General features: G+C 38.1%; 1 protein-coding gene across 3 annotated transcripts in view; it reads left to right on the top strand.

The window, feature by feature from the left end:
* The window catches only part of triqk (triple QxxK/R motif containing), a 68,432-nt gene extending 50,386 nt beyond the window's left edge, over window positions 1-18,046 (top strand). For all 3 annotated transcript variants that reach the window (XM_073044692.1, XM_073044699.1, XM_073044702.1), the window contains exon 4: window positions 14,489-18,046. In XM_073044692.1, coding sequence (XP_072900793.1) covers window positions 14,489-14,602 — 114 coding nt within the window. In that variant the 3' untranslated portion in view covers window positions 14,603-18,046. The remainder of the gene's footprint in view (window positions 1-14,488) is intronic.
* Window positions 18,047-19,289: the final 1,243 nt, after the last annotated feature.

Raw genomic sequence — 19,289 nt, 5'->3', positions numbered from 1 at the left:
GGCATTGCACTTAAAACAAATTACTTTATGCCTTTGGTGATATTTGAAAGTAGGCTAAAATTATAAGCTGCATAGAATGATTAGGCACAGAAGGAGCCCATCCACCCACATACTTCTGCTGGGACTTTGGCTAGCTATTGGGTTTATCCTACTGCACTGTGTACTTTCTGCACAGGGTCAATAATTTCATTGTCTTTTTTAAATGTTATTTTTATAACCACCCTCTCAGGCAGAGCATTCCAGGTCATAGGCATTAGCTACTCACAAAATTGTTTCTCATGTTACTTTTGTTTCTTTACCCAAGGATCTTAAAAGTGCCCAATGCAGTATGATAATTCATCGGAGGCTTTACTCGTGGTTTTTAAGAAGTTAGAAGGAATTATGTAAGAAAATAATAGAGCACAGAGCAACCCTTTAGTGTAATGAATTCCACTTTCATTTAGGCCCAACAGTTGCAGTCCTTCAATTTCAACGAACCTACTCAGTTTCTCTATCTTTTGTTGCCCGTTCCCTTCAATAACTATCAATCAGCTTCTTATAATCTGCATTGCTTCTGTATTCATCCATTCACCCTAGCGATGCCTTCAGTATGAGCAGCTTTCATCTTTTTAGGCTGGATCTCTTGCCTCTAAATGATGGGACGGTAAAGAAAGGATTAGTAGTCAAGGCACGAAGTTCAAGAATCAGGAAAATATGTTGTAGCTTTATAAACCTCTGTTTAATCCAAGGCTGGAGTATTGCATTCAGTTCTTGTCAGCCCGTGATAGAAAATGTCACCTCCATGTGGAGTCTTTTGAGTTGGGGCGGAAGAGTTAGAGAACATCTGCTGAAAGGAGAGGTTTGATACACTAGGATTATTTCCTCTGGAGCAGTGGAAGCTGAGGGGAGACCTGAGAGGCACAGATATAGTAGATAACTGACATCTCTTCCCTTAGGATTGAAATGTCTAATACTAGAGAGCATGCATTTAAGACAAGAAAGTTGAAAGGTGATGTGCAGGGCAAGTTTTTTTTACACAGATGGTGGTGGTTATTTAGAATACACTGTTGGTGGTAGTGGAGGCAGTTACGGTAGATGTATTTAGCACAGGTACAGGTGCATGAATATGTAGCAAATGGATAAATGTGGACCATGTGTAAGCGGAAAGGATTAGTTTAATTAGGTTGGAAAACTTATGGGCTGAAGAGCCTGTACCTGTGCTGTACTGTTTTATGTTCTGTGTTCTATGCTCTATCGGATCCATTTACTTCACTTCAAAATGCATCTCTGTGTATAAAGACTGACCTGCGCAGGTTGGCCATTGATAATAGCTATTTTTAATCAACCAACTTAATGTGAAATTGAGTGTCTTGCTTTACTTCCAATATTCTGAAGTTCCTTGAACTCCTCTGTAGAAGGTGAGGGTTACCTGTCGAATGAACAGGGTATGCTAAGTTATAAGTTTCCTTTCATCTTCAGGATTAAGGTTTGATCTGGACTAAAAAGATGCAGAGTGGGAGATTCTCAAATTAACTACTTTTAGGTATGGTTATGCATTGTAAAACTGCACTTTAAATAGCATTAATACTAATCACACCAACTGCATTGTGATTTGTAATAAACATATGACATCATTCATCAGTGTGCTTTTGTATAATACTTCGCATGCAGCAAATTTCAATTATTTTTGTAAAAGTTTGCTTCTTCGAACTGAGTGTCATTGAAGCAACAAATATTATGCCATTCACTTTTTAACAATACTATATTTTGAAGTATTCCTATTAATCTTTTTGATATGAGACAATTAATATTATTTTTCTCATTCCTCAGCTTCACTAGGTGAACAATATCATCTTTTTCAGTTTTGTATGCAGTCCATTTCTTGTGCAACTTGCTGATTGTGAGTGTGCACAGTGACTCATTCTGTGATTTAGAAATGAAGTCCACTGATATGTAATGTATACTTTAGGCATCCAAATATAAAGCTCTTCAAGTAACCTTTGCACTTGTCAAAACTCCTCCATATCAGTCATCCAGAATGTTCCTGAAACCTCTTTACTTTTGTTCAAAATGCATCTGCTAGTGCAAAGACTGTTTGACTTAAACAGGTTGGCCCTGGGAAGCTTGGAACTCGGGAGCTCAAAATTTGAGGCTGCACGCATTGGTCAAGGGAAGATTTATTTCTCTTCCTTCATGTGGTTTTTTTCTGCTGTTAGAGCAAAGCCAAATTTTTCAAAGTGGGAGAGTCCATAATATAGGTGTTGCTGTCAGGATCGTTTCTTCATTGTCTGAACATTCCAGTTTTCTTCTGAAATGTTTTATGCATGCACTTGTCCTGTTTCTTCTGCTACATATTCATCCTTTGATCCTGACTGATCTTCATTTAAGAAAACGCTCATCTGACATGTGCACACAATTACTGGCCCATTTCAACTGGTGCATAGCAATCCTGGTCCTGATACTGGTTGCATTGGCTTCGATTAGTTCAGTACATCATCTGTACTTGTGTGTTTGTAATTCTATTTGAATCCGAGGCAGCACTGATGATATTGCTCTGAGGCCCTTTGATAGTTTTGATACAAAACACTGGATTCACAGCCATAAAGAAGGTTTTTATGACCAAGGCACTGCATAATAATGATTTTTGGAAAATAGCTTCCCGTAGACTAGAATGTGCAAACCTCATTCTATGCTGTTTACTTTGTCAATATGTTCTTTCTAGGAGAGAAAATCACTTGGTGTTGTAAAGTTTGCCATGTTTTTCAGTTGTTGATACATGATGGTGAAATGGGATGTCCTGTGATGTAACTCTTCTGTTTTCTTATAATTGACAAAGCCTCCCAGAGTCAGCATATACTTGAAAAGAGAGACTTTAGGTTCTGCAAGATGCTATAATCTAGAACTGAAAACAAATTGCTGCAAGGAACTCAGCCGGTCAAGTAGTATCAATAGAGGGAAAGGAATTGTCAATGTTCAGGATGAGATCCTGCATCAGATCTGGGAGTGTCGAGGGGAGCTGGTCGCTATAAAGAGAGCGGGAGGAGTAAAACAGGGACCAATAGGTGATAAATGGATTGAGTAAGGTTGAGGGAACCAGAAGTGAAAAGGGATCTGGTGGGTCAAGTGCGTGGGTAGTAAGTGGATGGAATTGTGAGGGATGGTGGAGTGGGACAGAATGGGTGATGAGATCTGGAGGAGAGCTATGGGAAAGGGAACAAAGATGAGGCAACCCAAGATGGATCAGAAGGGAACACAGCAGATAAGGGTACCTGAAACTGGAAATTCCTACATTCATACCATTGAATTGTAAACTGCCAGGCAGAACATGAGATGCTGTTCTTTCAGTTTGTGTTGAACTTTACCGAGGATGTGAAGAAGGCCAAAGACGAGCAAGACGGTATGAGAAGGGGAAGGGGAGGGCTTGGTCTTGCCGATGTAGTGGAGGCCACATTAGGAGTCATGAGTTCAATAAATGAGGTTGGAGGAGGTCTTTCCATTTTTTGTTCTCTCTGTTTTGTTTCCTTTTCTTTTTCTACTTATCACAAAAGTGCCATCATCTCCAATTTCCACTCCTATCCATTCCCGCCCAGTTACAACTGCTCATCATCTCACTCCTCTTCAATCTGTCTATCATCTACTGCTCCTGATCTCCTATTTGTACCAGCTATCTTCTCCCTTCACTCTGTCTAATGCAGACTCAACCCAAAACATTGGCAACTCATCACAATTGCCATTTGACCCACTGTTCCTCAAGCAGTTTGTTTTTTACTCAAGTTCAAAGTAAATGTTATTATCAAAGTACATGTATGTCATCATATGCTACCCTAAGATTCATTTTCCTGTGGACATTCACAGTAAATACTGAGAAACAGAGAGGAGTTACTGAAAACTGCACATGAACAAAAACAACCAACCAATGTGTGAAAGACAACAAATATAAAATAAATAATAAATACTGAGAACATGAATTGTAGAATTCTTGAAAAAGAGCCTATAGGTTGTAGAAGCCGTTCAGTGATGCGGTGAGTGAAGTTATCCACTCTGGTTCAAGAGCCTGATGTCTGAGGGGTAAGAACTGTTCCTCATCCTGGTGGTGTGGGATCAAAGATTCCTGTACCACCTTCCTAATGGCAGCAGCGAGAACATGGCCTGGATGGTGGGGGTCCCTGATTATGGATGCTGTTTCCGTGTGACAGCACTCCTTGTAGATGCACTCAGTGGTAGGGTGGGTTTTACCTGTGATGGACTAGGCTGTATCCATTACTTTGTGTAGGTTGTTTCCATTCAAGGGCATTGGCATTTTCATACCAGGCCATAATACAACCAGTCAATATACTCACCACCGCGCATCTAAACAAGTTTGTTAAAATTTTAGATGACATGGCGAATCTTCGCAAACTTTTAAGAAAATAGAGGCACAGCCGAGCCTTCTTTGTAATAGCAACTTATGTGCTGGATCCACAGAAATGATAACGCCAAGGAATTTAACCCTACTGAACCACTCCACCTCTGATCCCCCGATGAAGAGTGGCTCATGAACCTCCAGTTTCCTCCTCCTGTAGTCAATAACCAGCTCCTTGGTTTTGCTGACATTGAGTGAGAGATTGCTGTTGTGTCACCATTCAGCCAAATTTTCAGTTTCCATCCTATATGCTGATTCATCACCACTTTCAATTCCTCCAACAACAGTGGTGTATTCAGCAAATTTAAATATGGCATTGGAGCTGTACTTAGCCACACAGTCATCTGAAAGAACATCAATCTGATTTTAGTACTTCTAAAATGTTTATACACCTGTTTAATAGCCCCACAAGCAAATTTTATTCTTGATTGATTTTTTTTTTCTTTTGGGGGGGAATAAGATGTGAAAAGATAACTGCAGTCAAATTGTGCACATGGATTATCACCATAGCTTAAAACAACACACCACAAATCCTAATATGTCTGAGAGAAGTGGTGCAAAACAACATCTGACATTAAATTGAGATAACTAAAATGTAGTTTGTGGAAGCAAAATTGGAAAGTAAAGAACCTTATTAATGATAGTACTGAGGCAAAATATTTGGGGCTCTGGAAATTTGAAATTTGAACAGGCAATACTGGAAATAGAAGGTCATGATTGAAGTGTTCAGAACCAGTTTTATTATTGATGACATGATGTGAAATTTGTTGTTTTGGCAGCAGTTGGTGCAGGTACATAAAATATATAGGTTACAAAAACAAATGGTGTAAAGAAAGGAATAACAAGATAATTCATGGACTATTCAGAAATCTGATGGCAGAGGGGAAGAGGTTGTTCCTAAATTATTAGCTGTGAATTTGTAGGCTTGTGTACCTTCTCCCTGATGGTAATAACAAGAGGGCATGTCTTGGCTGGTGAACACTCTTTATAATGGACACCACTTTCTTGAGGCACCACCTTCAGAAGATGTCTGCATTGGTGGGAGCACTGAGGCTGTGATGAACCTGGCTAGGTCTACAATCCTCTGCAGCCTCTTCCAGTCTTGTGCATTGCAATCTCTAATGCAGTCAGGTTGCTACCCACCATACATCTGTAGAGACTTGTAAGTCTCCTCAAAGTCCTGACAAAAGTTGTCTACCTTCTTCATGATGTGTTGGGCCCAGAATTGATTTATTGAGATATTGATGCCAGGAACCTGAAGCTGCTCAACCTTTCCTCTGCAGTCTTCTCAATGAGGATTGGTGTATGTTATCCCAACTCAACTTCTGAAGTCTATGACATCAGTTCCTTGGTCTTGCTGATGTTGAGTGCAGGGTTTTTGAGATACCACTCAACCAGCCAATCTATCTCACTCCTGTAAGTCACTTTGTCACCATCTGAGATTCTGCCAACAACAGGGGTGTCATCCATGAATTTATAGATTGTGTTTGAACTGTGCTTAGTCATATAGTTACGAGTATAGAAAGAGCAGGGCAGTGGCTGAAGCACACATCCTTGATGTGCGCCTGTATTAATAGTAAGGAAGAGACGTTCTAACTGTGGTCCCCCAATAAGAAATCAAGGATCCACTTGCAGAGGGAGGTACAGAGTCCCAGGTTTTGAGGCTTGGTTATTAGAACTGAGGGAAATATTTAATCAGTGAATAGTAGCCTGATATATGTCTTGTAGTTGTCTAGTTGCTCCAAAAAAGAGTGGAGAGCCAGTGAGATTGTGACTGGTGCAGACCTGTTGAGGCAATAGACAAATTTCATCAGGTCTAGGATCTTGCTCAGGCAGAAGTTAATTCCAGTCATAGCCAACCTTTTGAAGCATGTCATATGAGTGCTACTGGGTGATAGTTATTCAGGCAGCTCACCTTGTTCGTCTTGAGAACTTAAATGATGGCTGCTCTTTTGGAGTAGGCAGGAATCTCCGATTGCTACGCAGGGACGTTGAAGATGTCCGTGAATACTCCAGCCAGTGTTTGACACATGTTTTTAGTTCCTGGCCAGGCACCTTTCATCAGAAATATAAAAAGTTATAGGTTTAGTAATTTTTAAGGGAAAAAGAAAGGAGTTTTGAAGGAATTAAGTGGAATGTTTTCCTGTCAAATTCAAGGTAGTAAATGACCAAAAGTCTTTACTTCAAGAGGTTAAATATCGTTTTAGTTCTTCACACACCTCCTACACAGACCTCGCTATCCTTTGCTGCTGACACTATTTCAACAAAGTATTGCATAAGCTTGAGTAGCAGTATAATTGTCCAACTTGGCACATTACAATTTTTTAACTCTGTCATATACCTTTGTTTTGCTCTTTCTGTCGATCTTCATTTTCTCTTAAACTTAAAATGCAGTTTACATTCTGGAAAAAGATCATCAACATGATATACTAAGTCTCTCGTGCTCTCTCTCTCTCTCCCACCATAGTTGGGAGCTTAACGTCAAAGGATATACTTTGTATCAAAAGGCCAGGCAGGAAGGCAGAGGCGGTGGTGTGGCTCTGTTGGTAAGAGATGGAATTACATCTTTAGAAAGAGGTGACATAGGGTCAGAGAATGTTGAATCTTAGTGGGTGGAGTTAAGAGATAGCGAGGGTGGAAAAAAATTATGGGAATCATATATAGACCTCCAAATGGTAGCTAAGATGTGGGGTTGAGATTGCAGTGGGAGCTGAAAAGGGTATGTAATAAGGGTAATGACACACTTGTATTGGGGGACTTCGATATGGAAGGGGATTGGGAAAATCAGATTGGTGTCGGAACGCAAGAGAAAGAATTTGTTGAATGCCTATGAGATGGCTTTTTAGAGCAGCTTGTGCTTGAGCCTGCTTGGGGAAAGGCTATCTTAGATTGGGTGCTGTGTAATAACCCAGATCTTATTAGGGAGCTTAATGTAAAGGAACCCTCAGGAGGCAGTCATCATAATATGACTGAATTCATACTGCAATTCAAGAGAGAGAAGTATAACTCACATGTATCTGTATTGCAATGGAATAAAAGGAATTACAGAGGCATGAAAGAGGAGCTTGCCCAGGTGGATTGGAGGAGGATATTGGTGGGGATGACAGCAGAGCAGAGATGGCTGATGTTTCTGGGAATAGTTCATAAGGTGCAGGATATATATGCCCCACAGAGGAATAAGTTCTCAAATGGCAGGTGTAGGCACTTGTGGCTGACAAAGGAAGTTAAAGACTGCATAAAAGTCAAGGAAAAGGGCAATAAAGGTAGCAAAAGTGAGTGGGAAGTTGGATGATTGGGAAGCTTTTAAAATCCAACAAAAGGCAACTAAAAAGCTATGAGGGGAAAAATGAAATATGAGGGCAGACTAGCCAATAATATAGAGCAAGATACCAGAAGTTTTTTCAGTTATATAAAGAGTAAAAGGGAGTTGAGAGTTGGTAATGGAACTCTGGAAAATGATGCTGATGAGGTAGTAATAGAGACAAAGAAATGTCAGATGAACTTAATGGGTACTTTGCATCTGTCTTCGCTGTGGAAGGAACTAGCAGTGTGTCAGAGGTCTGTGAGTGTAAGGGAGCAGGAGTGAGTGCCATTTCTATTACAAAGGAAAAAGTGCTAGACGAACTCAAAAGTCTTAAGGTGGATAAATCACCTGGATCAGATGGACTACATCCAGAGTGCTGAGAGAGGTTGCTGAAGATTATGGATGCATTAATCATGATCTTTCAAGAATCACTTGATTCTGGCATGGTCGCAGAGGGCAGGAAAATTACAAATGTCACTTCACTCTTTAAGAAGGGAGGAAGACAGAAGACAGGAAAATATAGGCCATTTAACCTAACCTCAGTGCTTAGGAAAATGCTGGAGTTCATTATTAAGGATGAGGTTTCGGAGTGCTTGGAGACTAATGACAAAGTAAGCCAAAGTTAGCATGGTTTCTGTAAAGGGAAATCTTACCTGACAAATCTGTTAGAGTTCTTCGAGGAAGTAACAAGCAACATGGACAAAGGAGAGGCAATGAATGTCATTTACTCATCGACAAATTAGAAGAATGGGCAAAAAAGTGGCAGATGGAATATTTTGTTGGGAAATGCATGATAATGCATCTTGGTAAAAGGTACAGTAGTGCAGACATTTATCTAACTGGGGAGGAGATTCAAACATCAGAAGTGTAAAGGGACTTGGGACTTAAGACTCCAGAAGGTTTATTTACAAGTTGATTCTGTGGTAAAGAAAGCAAAAACAATGTTGGCATTTATTTCAAGGGGAATAGAATATAAAAGCAAGGAGATAATGCTGAGCCTTTATAAGACACTAGTCAAGGTGCACTTAGAGTATTGTTAATAGTTTCAGACCCCATATCTGAGAAAGGTTGTGTTGTCATTGGAGATAGTCCAGGCAAGTTTCATGAGGATGATTCCAGGAATGAAGGGGTTAACATATGAGGAGCATTTGGCAGCTTTGGGCCTGTTTAGAAGAATGCAGGGAATCTCATCAAAGCCTACCAAATGTTGAAAGGGCTAGATAGAATGGATGTGGAGATGATGTTTCCTCTGCTGGGGTATCCAGAACTAGAAGGTATAGCCTCAAAATTGAGAGGTGACCCTTTAGAACAGAGGATTGGAGGAATTTTTCTAGCTAGAGAGTAGTAAATCTATGGAATGCTCTGCCACAGACTGCAGTGGAGACCAAGTCTGTGTGTATATTTAAGGCAGAAGTTTCCTGATCGTTTCCTGACCATTAAGGCATCAAAAGATATGGCAAGAAGGCAGGTGTATGCGGTTGAGTGGGATCTAGGATTAGCCATGATGGAATGGCAGAGCAGAGTCAATGGGCTGAATGGCCTAATTCTGCTCCTATGTCTTCTGGTCCAAGCATAGTCTATGTGGAGTCAATTGCAACAGCATGGGGTTCTTCAAATGACCAAAGTCCATTGTCACTAGGGAAAGATTACCACTTGAGTTTGAATCCAAAATTTCTTCTATATTTTAGGATGATTTAGAGCAGAGGTTATCAACGATCAAAGAAATGATACAACAGGAAGATCCAGATTCCTTCTCTGTGGCCCAGGAAGTATCTATCTATCTATCTATCTATCTAACTCTACTTTTTGGGGCCACTAATCCAGTAAGTTTAGATGGTGGTAAATATCAACTTTAACATGGCTTAAAGTCTTTGAGAAAAATCCGGCAGTATCCTAACACTCCCCGAGGCATACTTCACCTGTGTAATTTTGTATTTTTATAAATATTCTTTATTTTGATAAAATCAGTGACCCAGCAATATTGTACCGTTCTACATGGTCATGCTCATATAGGATTGTGTTATTTTCCACATTATACAGATTCGTTCATCAAGTTACCTAGAAATAAAGTTAATCAGTTTATTACAGTCGACACTCAGCAGAAGCCTTCTCATATGGAAAAACAAGAATGTTAGAAATGGCCATGGCATTGTATCCACGAATTTTAGTGATTATTTCAAATGCTTCTGCTGTCCACTGGGTTCAGCAGATGGAGTTTGCAGTTGTGTGTCACTTGTTTATTACATCCTGAAAAGATTAGTAGCTATGTGGCCAGATGGGTCTGCGAGCACAGCTGTGGATACAGGAAAATAAATGGAAGCTCTCTTGCACAGTCTTAGCCTCTTGAGATGTATGAATGTAGCGATTAGAACAAAAAAAAGCCTAAGTACTCTATGGATGTTTTTCTTACAGATAAACTGTCCCTAAATGGATATAAACATTACAGTAGTTGAACATTATATCGAGCTTGTGTGAATTAGTTGCAATATATTTTTGATATTACAGGACAGTACAGCCCTTTGATCGTGTTATTATTTCCTATTTTCTTAACCTTATACTCTATCAAAACTGTAGCTCATAGGTTTTTCCATAAGCTCACATTCTTTTCGACAGCCATCTGTTCTGATGAATAATCGGTCAGGATAGAAGAGTCCTCACGCTTCTCATTTTAAAGTTAGGACCTTGTCTCTTTCTAAGTTTGTTAGCTTGTTGCCCTACAATGTTCCAGCTGGTAGTCCAACTGAAAACACACTAAACTCTCCCAGAGGTGGCAGGCTTGTTTAAAAACAGATGTGATTCAAAATCATTGTGGTGGAAATTTGTATTTAGTTTATTATGATCAGGAACTTTTGATTGCATCAACTCTGTCAGCACTATTGAAGTTTGACACCTTTTAATAATGTAGAGTTCATTAAAGTTTGGGCAAGTCTTGGCTTTGCATTCTGCATATTATTAGTACATATTTTTGGGGTACAATCTGATAACAGACTTTAGACAATGATTACACATTTAAACAGCCTCCTCCCAGAAGTAAATGGGTGAGGACCACATGCATTTAAACATCTGCCAATAGATTACACCATAGGAAACTTGTGGTTTTATAAACCCCATTCCCTAGTTGTACTTCACTGCCTTGCTTCTCTTCTGTCCCAACCAGTTTAGAAATAGACCATACTAATCTTCACAACAGGAGCCTCCCACTTAAGTAGGAGCTAAATCAGCACATGTATTCCTTTTGACACAAGCTGAAGGGTCCCTGGGCACTTAAAAATATCCTTTATGGACCCATTTTCAAGTTCAGTTTAAGATACAGTTTTTAAAAGAAAATATTCACAAGATGTAGATATCATAGCCTAGCCCTTATTGTTGATTCTAGTTAAGCTGTGGAACTATTTAGCTCTCAACACATAACTGCTGTAACATTAAGTATACTATTTTAGTGCTTTAATGCAGCAGTGAGTTTGTTAGAGTAGCCAATCGTGTTGATGTGTTATGAAGTCATATTTTCATGCTGTGCAAATTCCAGCTAAGGGCCTTTGTCCTGAAGCATTAACTCTATTCTTACTCCACAGATTTTGGCTGGCATGCTGAGTACTTCCAGCATTTTCTGTGTTTTTTTTTAAATTTTGATTCGGATTATACTCATAAAACACATTCTTCATGATAGAAATGACAAGAACCAGCAAGATAAAAATACAAAGAAATGGTCAAACATTGGAAATGGAAATTAGATAAATACTGGGTTGTTATGTGTTTACTGTTCAGACTGAACCATGCTGAAGATTCTGACACAGATAGGGAGAACCCAACATATACCTTGTGAATGCTGACTTTCCATCATGGCTTCAGAAAACCATGAGACAAGACAGCAAACTGGACTTCTGAAGTGAGTCAATAAACATCTTCTCAGTGATTAGACTGGTCATATCCAAACATTGATGTGCAACCATCTTACAATAAAATATTCAAGTGTTCGACTGATAAAGGATACCTGAAATAGGGAGGTAAATTGATCATTCACAGGTTGACTCTGTGGTTAAGAAGGCATTGGCCTTCATTAACCGTGGGATTGAGTTTAAGAGCCAAGAGGTAATGCTACAGCTATATAAGACCTTAGACCCCACTTGGAGTACTGTGCTCAGTTCTGGTCACCTCACTGCAGGAAGGATGTAGAAATTATAGAAAGGGTGCAGAGGAGACTTACAAGGATGTTGCCTGGAATGGGGAGCATGCCTTATGAGAATAGGTTGAGTGAACTCGGCCTTTTCTCCTTGGAGCAACGGAGAATGAGAGGTGACCTGATAGAGGTGTATAAGATGGTGAGAGGCATTGATCGTGTAGATGATCAGAGGCTTTTTCTCAGGGCTGAAATGGCTAACATGAGAGAGCACAGTTTTAAGGGGCTTGGAAGCAGGTACTAGGAGGATGTTGGGGGTAAGTTTTTTTTTACACAGAGAGTGATGAATGTGTGCAATGGGCTGCCAGCGATGGTGGTGAAGGCAGATACGATAGGGTCTTTTAAGAGACTCCTAGGTAGGTACATGGAGCTTAGAAAAATAGAGAGCTATGGGTAACCCGAGGTAATTTCTAAAGTAAGTACGTGTTTGGTACAACATTGTGGGCCAGAGGGCCTGTATTGTGCTGTAGGTTTTCTCTGTTTCTATTTTTCTTTCTAATAGCTTGAGACATTATATCAATGAATCTGAGAATATAATATGAAAGCTATCCCAGAAGCTTTATTTGATGGCCAAGTAGTTCTGGGAAAATTTGTTGTCAACACTTGAGTCTGTGAATAGTGCAGGGCGAAATCATCAAAGACAGCCATACATAAGTAAAGATGGCCAATGCAACCATTTCCATAACATCACTTCGTTTTTGACAGAAAGACGGCTTGCTGGTCTTTACTGATGGTGATTCTAAATAGATTTGATTCCAGCACATGAGATCACACATATTGATCAAATGTACAATTGAGAAGTTAAGACTGATTTGTGTAACTTATGGTATACCTGATGATTTAGTGTCAGACAAAGGACTTTAATTGTTCCAATGTTTCATTTGGTGCAAGCATATCGAGCAATTATTAAAAATCCAGCCATTAAAGGTGGAGCTGAAAGGAAGGCTTTGAAGATACAAATTTTGTTCAAGGTTGTTCAAATTTAACACGAGTCATTGCTAAGCTATCTTCCTACCTAAGTATTCATGCAATGTGATGACAGAGTTCAAACCGACAGAGCATTTGATACATAGACAATTTTGATCTTACACCGTCACTTGAAGGAGAGAGTGGAGCTATAGCAGTTTAAACAAAAACAAAATCATTATTTGCAACCTAACAGTTCATCAGGACTGTGCCAAGAGAAACAGGTCAGGCAACAAGAGAGTGGGGGTTAGAAATGGCAAACAAGAATGATGCACAGAAGTTGATTATTGGTGAAGTACTACGTATTACAAGTAATAAATGATAAGTGACTGGGGTAAAGTGTGGGGTGGGAATCTGCATGTAATATAGCAGAAAACACAAAAGAAATAAGTGATCATAAATTTATTCCAGAAATGGATGTAGAAAAAAGCTACAGTAAAGGATATTCGTCAGTGCAGAATTGAGACAACATTTTACACTTTGGTCAGATCAGGCAGTGAATATAAAGTCAATAGAATTAATTGCAAATGAATACAATCTGCCATAATTGTTTACATGTAAAACCCTCTTTCAAAGAGAGAAAGTGGTGTAATATATTTGTAAACACGCAAGTGGGACACACGTGCTTGTGAAGTTATGGGTAATAGTTATTGCTAGTCTACAGTAAAATATATGCACCTATTCTGAAGATATTGGAATCTCCATGAGATTTTTATAGATAGTAATTAATAATCCTACAAGATTGGCTCACAGACCACCTCCAAATTAATTACACTTGTGGCTGACAAATATTTGGAAAAATATTTTAGCTTTATAGAAGGACTGTATATGTCCCTGTGATAAACACAGTATGTAAAATTTGTTAAATGTTATTGGTGTCTCAGTTACGCAATATTACCATTCTGATTTTTTTTACAACTTTTGTTCTGATAATTGTCATTAGTATTAGTCACATTCCCCAGTTCCATTAAAGAATAAAATGAAAGGTTTAATATTGTATAATCACAGCATCTTACCAATAGCTTCATATCATGGAGAGCACTGAGTATTAAAATATTCCCTTACAGTATAATCATTGTACTTGGATGTGAGCAACATGCTTCCATTTTTCCCCTTGTCAGTGAGAATGTTTATTTTAGAGTAAATTGCTTTAACAATTATATAAAGCTAGAAAGAATATTTGACATTAGACTGGATGTTGCATGAACTCTCGTTACATTCCGTACTGATAGATCAAAATAGATGAGTATTTGTATGCATATTACTAATAGAAATCCTGGCATCTCCTTATGTTTTATTCAAAATATGGGTCTTGCCTTTGTACTGGGGCAACCCTTCCTGTTTGCTTCACATGGAAATATGGTTTTCATGAATGGTATATTCTTATTTGCCAAGGCAAAATCATTCTACGGTTATTTTCAGAATAAACATCTGGAAATATGCATGTTTGTTTCAGTGGTTATTTCTTTGGAAAGTAATCTGTCACAGCTTCATATAGTTATATAATATAAACAATTTAATTGCTAACATTCAGAAATAAAATGCGTCCTGTTTGTTTCTGAAAAATATCCACTTGGAGTAAACAGATTTTGTTTCCACATCAGTAACAGTCCTGATGTTTGTTCAATGTTAATATTTATATTTTTTTCTCTTTTTGTAGGATGTGACACTCATCATTGCGGCTATAGTCATTTTACTTGTGGCTATTTATGGTTTCTTTTATCTGAAACTCACCGCAGAAGTTGATCTTAATCCAGACCGGGATGAAAATTAGCAATAGAATGGCTCTTTCAAGGATACATAATCCTCTGTGATGCATAAATAAACCACTGGGGTTTATAGATGGATGTTGGACTACAAAAGAAGCATATATGACTTTTCAGGGTTCATATACCAAGATTTACTTTCAACAAATTCAGCAGATTTACAAGTCATGTGCTCAAAGAAGTGCATTTCAGAATATTTTAATTGGTGCTCATTAATTTTTGAAGATTCAGTTTTGTTTTGAAAAGCTGAGCAGTGTATGGCATGAATGCTCTGGTTCAATCAGACACCTGTACAGACATGTTCCGCAGTTGGTTGCAGCAGAGCTGCTGCAATGTACTTCACTCGTAAGTTGGGTACAAAGAAATATCACTGGTTACTCAATGTGCATTGGTGGATATTAAGTAAGGGCATGATCAGAGTTGGTTGTATATCGCATACTGACTGATGTTTTTAGCTTAAATAGGAACCAATGACAAGACAGACAAAAATTAGCAAGACTAAATTTCAGCAGGAAGGAAAATTTCTCTTTGAAAAATATCAAATATTAGCACTAACACCAAGTTTGTAAATAAGACGTTTTTTGTCTTAAGCTGATCCAAACAATATAACATGCTATTGTACCAGAAGCACTCCATGTATAGCAGCAGTTTTACGATTTTTGAAATGGAGATGGGCAAATGAAAGTAACAATGGTTAACGATGAAATCAATAAATATGTTGCTAACAACTTAGTAGTTTTGTATGTTAGGTTTTAAGTGGAGAAAGCATTATTGATTATGGGAATTGGCTACTTCAGATTTATGGGTATGAAGTCGCAGTGGTGGAGTAACTAAAATGGTTATCTCATGTTGCATTAACTCTAATAGGAACAACAGCAATAAAATCAGTAGTAATTATACCTAAATTTAGAAGGACATGTTGCAAGAACAGCATTACAACAGATAGCTTATTTGAAGCACTCTTTTAACCTTAAAATAATCTTAGCAATTCTTTTCATCATGATTCAATCCTTTAATAAGTAAATGTAATTTTTTTTAACTTCTTTGATCAAACACATATCTACAAACAAGCATCACTATCAGTTCACTTCCCAATGGTAAATACCCATATTAACAATACCAGGGGTAGAAGAGAGTAGGAGCAAGAGGAAAAAAAAGAGCGCATACATACAATTACATACAAGCACAAAACATACACATGATCTGCATACTTTACATCACCCCTCAATGTAGATTTACATCTATTTTAAATAAAATCACAGTCCTCAGTAAATCAACTCAAGTCCTACATTTTACTATGCCCCTTTATGGGCCTTTCACTGTGCCAGGTACACGATAACAGAGTTCCGTCTTTCCAAGTAAGAGTCCATTTTCAGTTGTAAGCTTGCAGTGATATTTCAAGTCAAGTCAAGTCACTTTTTATTGTCATTTCGACCATAACTGCTGGTATAGTACATAGTAAAAATAAGATAATGTTTTTTCAGGACCATGGTGTTGCACAACACAGTACAAAAACTAGACTGAACTACCGTACGTAAAAAGAACAACACAGAAAAAAAATACACTAGACTACAGACCTACCCAGTTCACTTTGTTCAGTCTCTGTATCCATTGTTCCAAAGTGGGTGGGTGAGGTTTAAGCCAGTTGACAGTTATCATTTTATGAGCAATCAGAATCAAGACTCTTAACATGTATAGCTTATTCTTCTCTAATGCAGATTGCGGGAGGTTGCCTAAAATTAAATGACTAGGTTTAAAGGGTATACTTATATCTAAAATCCTTCTTATTTCCTCATTGACCTTGTACCAAAATTCCCTTAATTTGGGACAGTCCCAGAATATATGTGCAAAATCTCCCACTAGGCCACAGCCTTTCCAGGAAAGTCTGCTGTTTTTTTCTGAGTATAATGATATTACTAACGGGGTTTTAAAGTACCTCATCCTTATTTTCTGAGCAAATTCCCTCCAATTGGGACTATTCAAGCATTTATGCCATGACTGCCGAGACCTCTCCCACTCTTCCTCTTCTATTATGGTATTTACCTCCAATTCCCACTTATGTTTGACATCTAATGTGTTATCCATTGTATCCAGGTGTTTTTTTTATATACACAAGATAAAATTTTCTGGGATTGTGTCCTACCCATGATGATCTCTATCCAAAATGTTTCCAAGTTATTTGGCTGTATTTTAAGATTGTTCCATTCTTTGTGTGAAGTAAGGTAATGTCTAATTTGGAGGAATCTATAAAAGTCATTTGATACAAGGTCAAATTCAGTTTGGAGTTGGGAGAAAGGTTTGAGTGCCTCACCATCAAACATCCACAGGAACCAGGCCTCTTTGTGCCCACCTGTTAAAACCAGAATCCAGTCTTGCTGGAATAAAATCTGAAATGAATGCAGTTCTGGTTGCCCTTAATATAGTCCTTGGAAGATCTAATTTTTTTCCTAATTCTATCCCATACTTTCAATGTATAGTTAACCCATTCATTCTGAGTCTCAACATTCTTCCACGCGTTTGGATTTAAAAAGGGAAGAGCTGATAAAGATAACTCACCAATTGAATTTTGCTCTACGTGAACCCATCTTGAATCCACGTCTTCTCTGATCCATGACACAATTGCTCTTAATTGGGCAGCCCAATAATAGGTCCTTAAATGAGGTAACGCTAAACCTCACTTTTTTATTTGAGTATAACACTTTAGTCTCACCCTGGGCCTCTTTTTCTGCCATATAAACCTACTGATGAGTCATCCAACATTTTAAAAGTAGATATAGGAACTATTATGGGTAGAGCACTAAAAAGAAAAAAACCTGGGCAAAATATTCATCCTGATCACTTCTACTCTACCTGTCAGTGATAAAGGAAGCATCTCCCAATGCTCAAGATCTCTCCTCACTTGATTAATAAGTTTAACATAATTGGCTTCAAAGAGCTGGGAGGAACTGTGGGTTAGACAAACTCCCAAATATCTAAAGCCCTGTTTTGGCCAATGAAAAGTCACTTCATCATCCAGCTGAATTGGCTACCTCAGATTTATGGGTCTGAAGTCACAGTAGTGAAGTAACTAAAATGGTTGTCTCACATTGCATTAACTCTAATAGGAACAACAGCAATAAAATCAGTAGTAATTGTACCTAGATTTAGAAGGACATGTTGCAAGAACAGCATTACAACAGATAGTTTATGTTAAGCGCTGTTTTAACCTTAAAATAATCTTGTCAATTCTTTTCATCATGATTCAATCCTTTAATAAGTAAATGTAATTTTTAAATTTTACAAACCTGCAGTCTGACAATTGATTAGAGAATGCATTTCTTGTTAGGCTTTGGAATATTACTGTCACAACTTTAACCATACTGTTAATGGAAAGACAATCTCTTATTTGTTGACTTAAATTTGTGTGTATGGTATATTAAGAAGTATTATAAAGCTTAATGTGTTTTGCCAAGCATGCTTGTTTGTCATTTAATTAATATGGTACATTACGCAATTATCTTTCACATACAAAACAGCATTAACAAACGCCTCACATCTATGACAACCTACAGAAGCCAAATGGAAAATTACTTATGTGTTATTTCTTATTTTACTTTCCCTCAATTATGTTTACGTCCGTAGTTTGGTTTTTTTTCCTGTTCTTACGCTTTTGAATAGACTTAGCTAGTTTATTTATTTATTTATTTAGTAATACAGCTCTGAGTAGGCCCTTCTGGCCCTACGAGCCATGCTGCCCCACAAATCCGATTAACCCTAACCTGATCACAGGACAGTTTACAATAAACAGTTAACTTGGTACATCTTTGGACTCCGGGAGGAAATCAGAGCACCCAGGGAAAACACACGCATTCACCAGTTTTGTGGACTGAACAAAGACATTCTGCAAAAACAGTCAAAAACAAGAGAAAATCTGCAGATGCTGGAAATCCAAGCAACACACACAAAATGCTGGAGGAACTCAGCAGGCCAGGCAGCATCTATGGAAAAGAGTAAACAGTTGATGTTTCAGGCTGAGACCCTTTGGCAGGTCCGGAAACATGGACTGTGAAAACAGTCCCCACTCTGCTTGGTTTCCTCATTATAGTGATTGCATGTTAAACACTGAATGGAGCATACTAAAAGTACATAAGTAAATTGCCCTTTCACCTGGAATATTCAATTCCAGGTATGTACAGCCTTATTTTCGTTTATCAGCTGTCATTTGGTAGATCAGAAAATGCTGATAAAGATTCACATTCATACTGGCAGTAATTGAACATAAATTATTACTATATTTTGACTTAAAACTACAAGATATTTCTAATTCATATTTGGAATAAGATTCTTGAATAATCATTACACCACTTAATTCATCTCAACAAAATGACATGGCCATTGATCAAGATGTTTACGGATTAATCTTTTTTTTACCAGTAATTTCTGAATCTATGGTTTGATCAAAGGCTGGAAGTACCTACTCTGTACAGATCATGATTACAAGGTGTCAATATCTTTTACTCAAATGGCAGACATATCTGTCATGAAGTGGATATATTTCACACTTTTTGGTGGATTTACCTCTCCCTAGCACGTTCCTATATTAAAAGGAGCCCATTGCCCCATGTTTGAAACTGTAGGTGTAAGGACATTTAACTAGAAATTTGAGACAACTATCCATAGAAACATGGAAAACATACAGCATAATACAGGCCCTTT

The sequence above is a fragment of the Hemitrygon akajei genome, chromosome 1, assembly GCF_048418815.1.
Source record: "Hemitrygon akajei chromosome 1, sHemAka1.3, whole genome shotgun sequence".
Taxonomy (NCBI): Eukaryota; Metazoa; Chordata; class Chondrichthyes; order Myliobatiformes; family Dasyatidae; genus Hemitrygon; species Hemitrygon akajei.
This window is presented reverse-complemented; position numbering and strand designations above follow the sequence as displayed.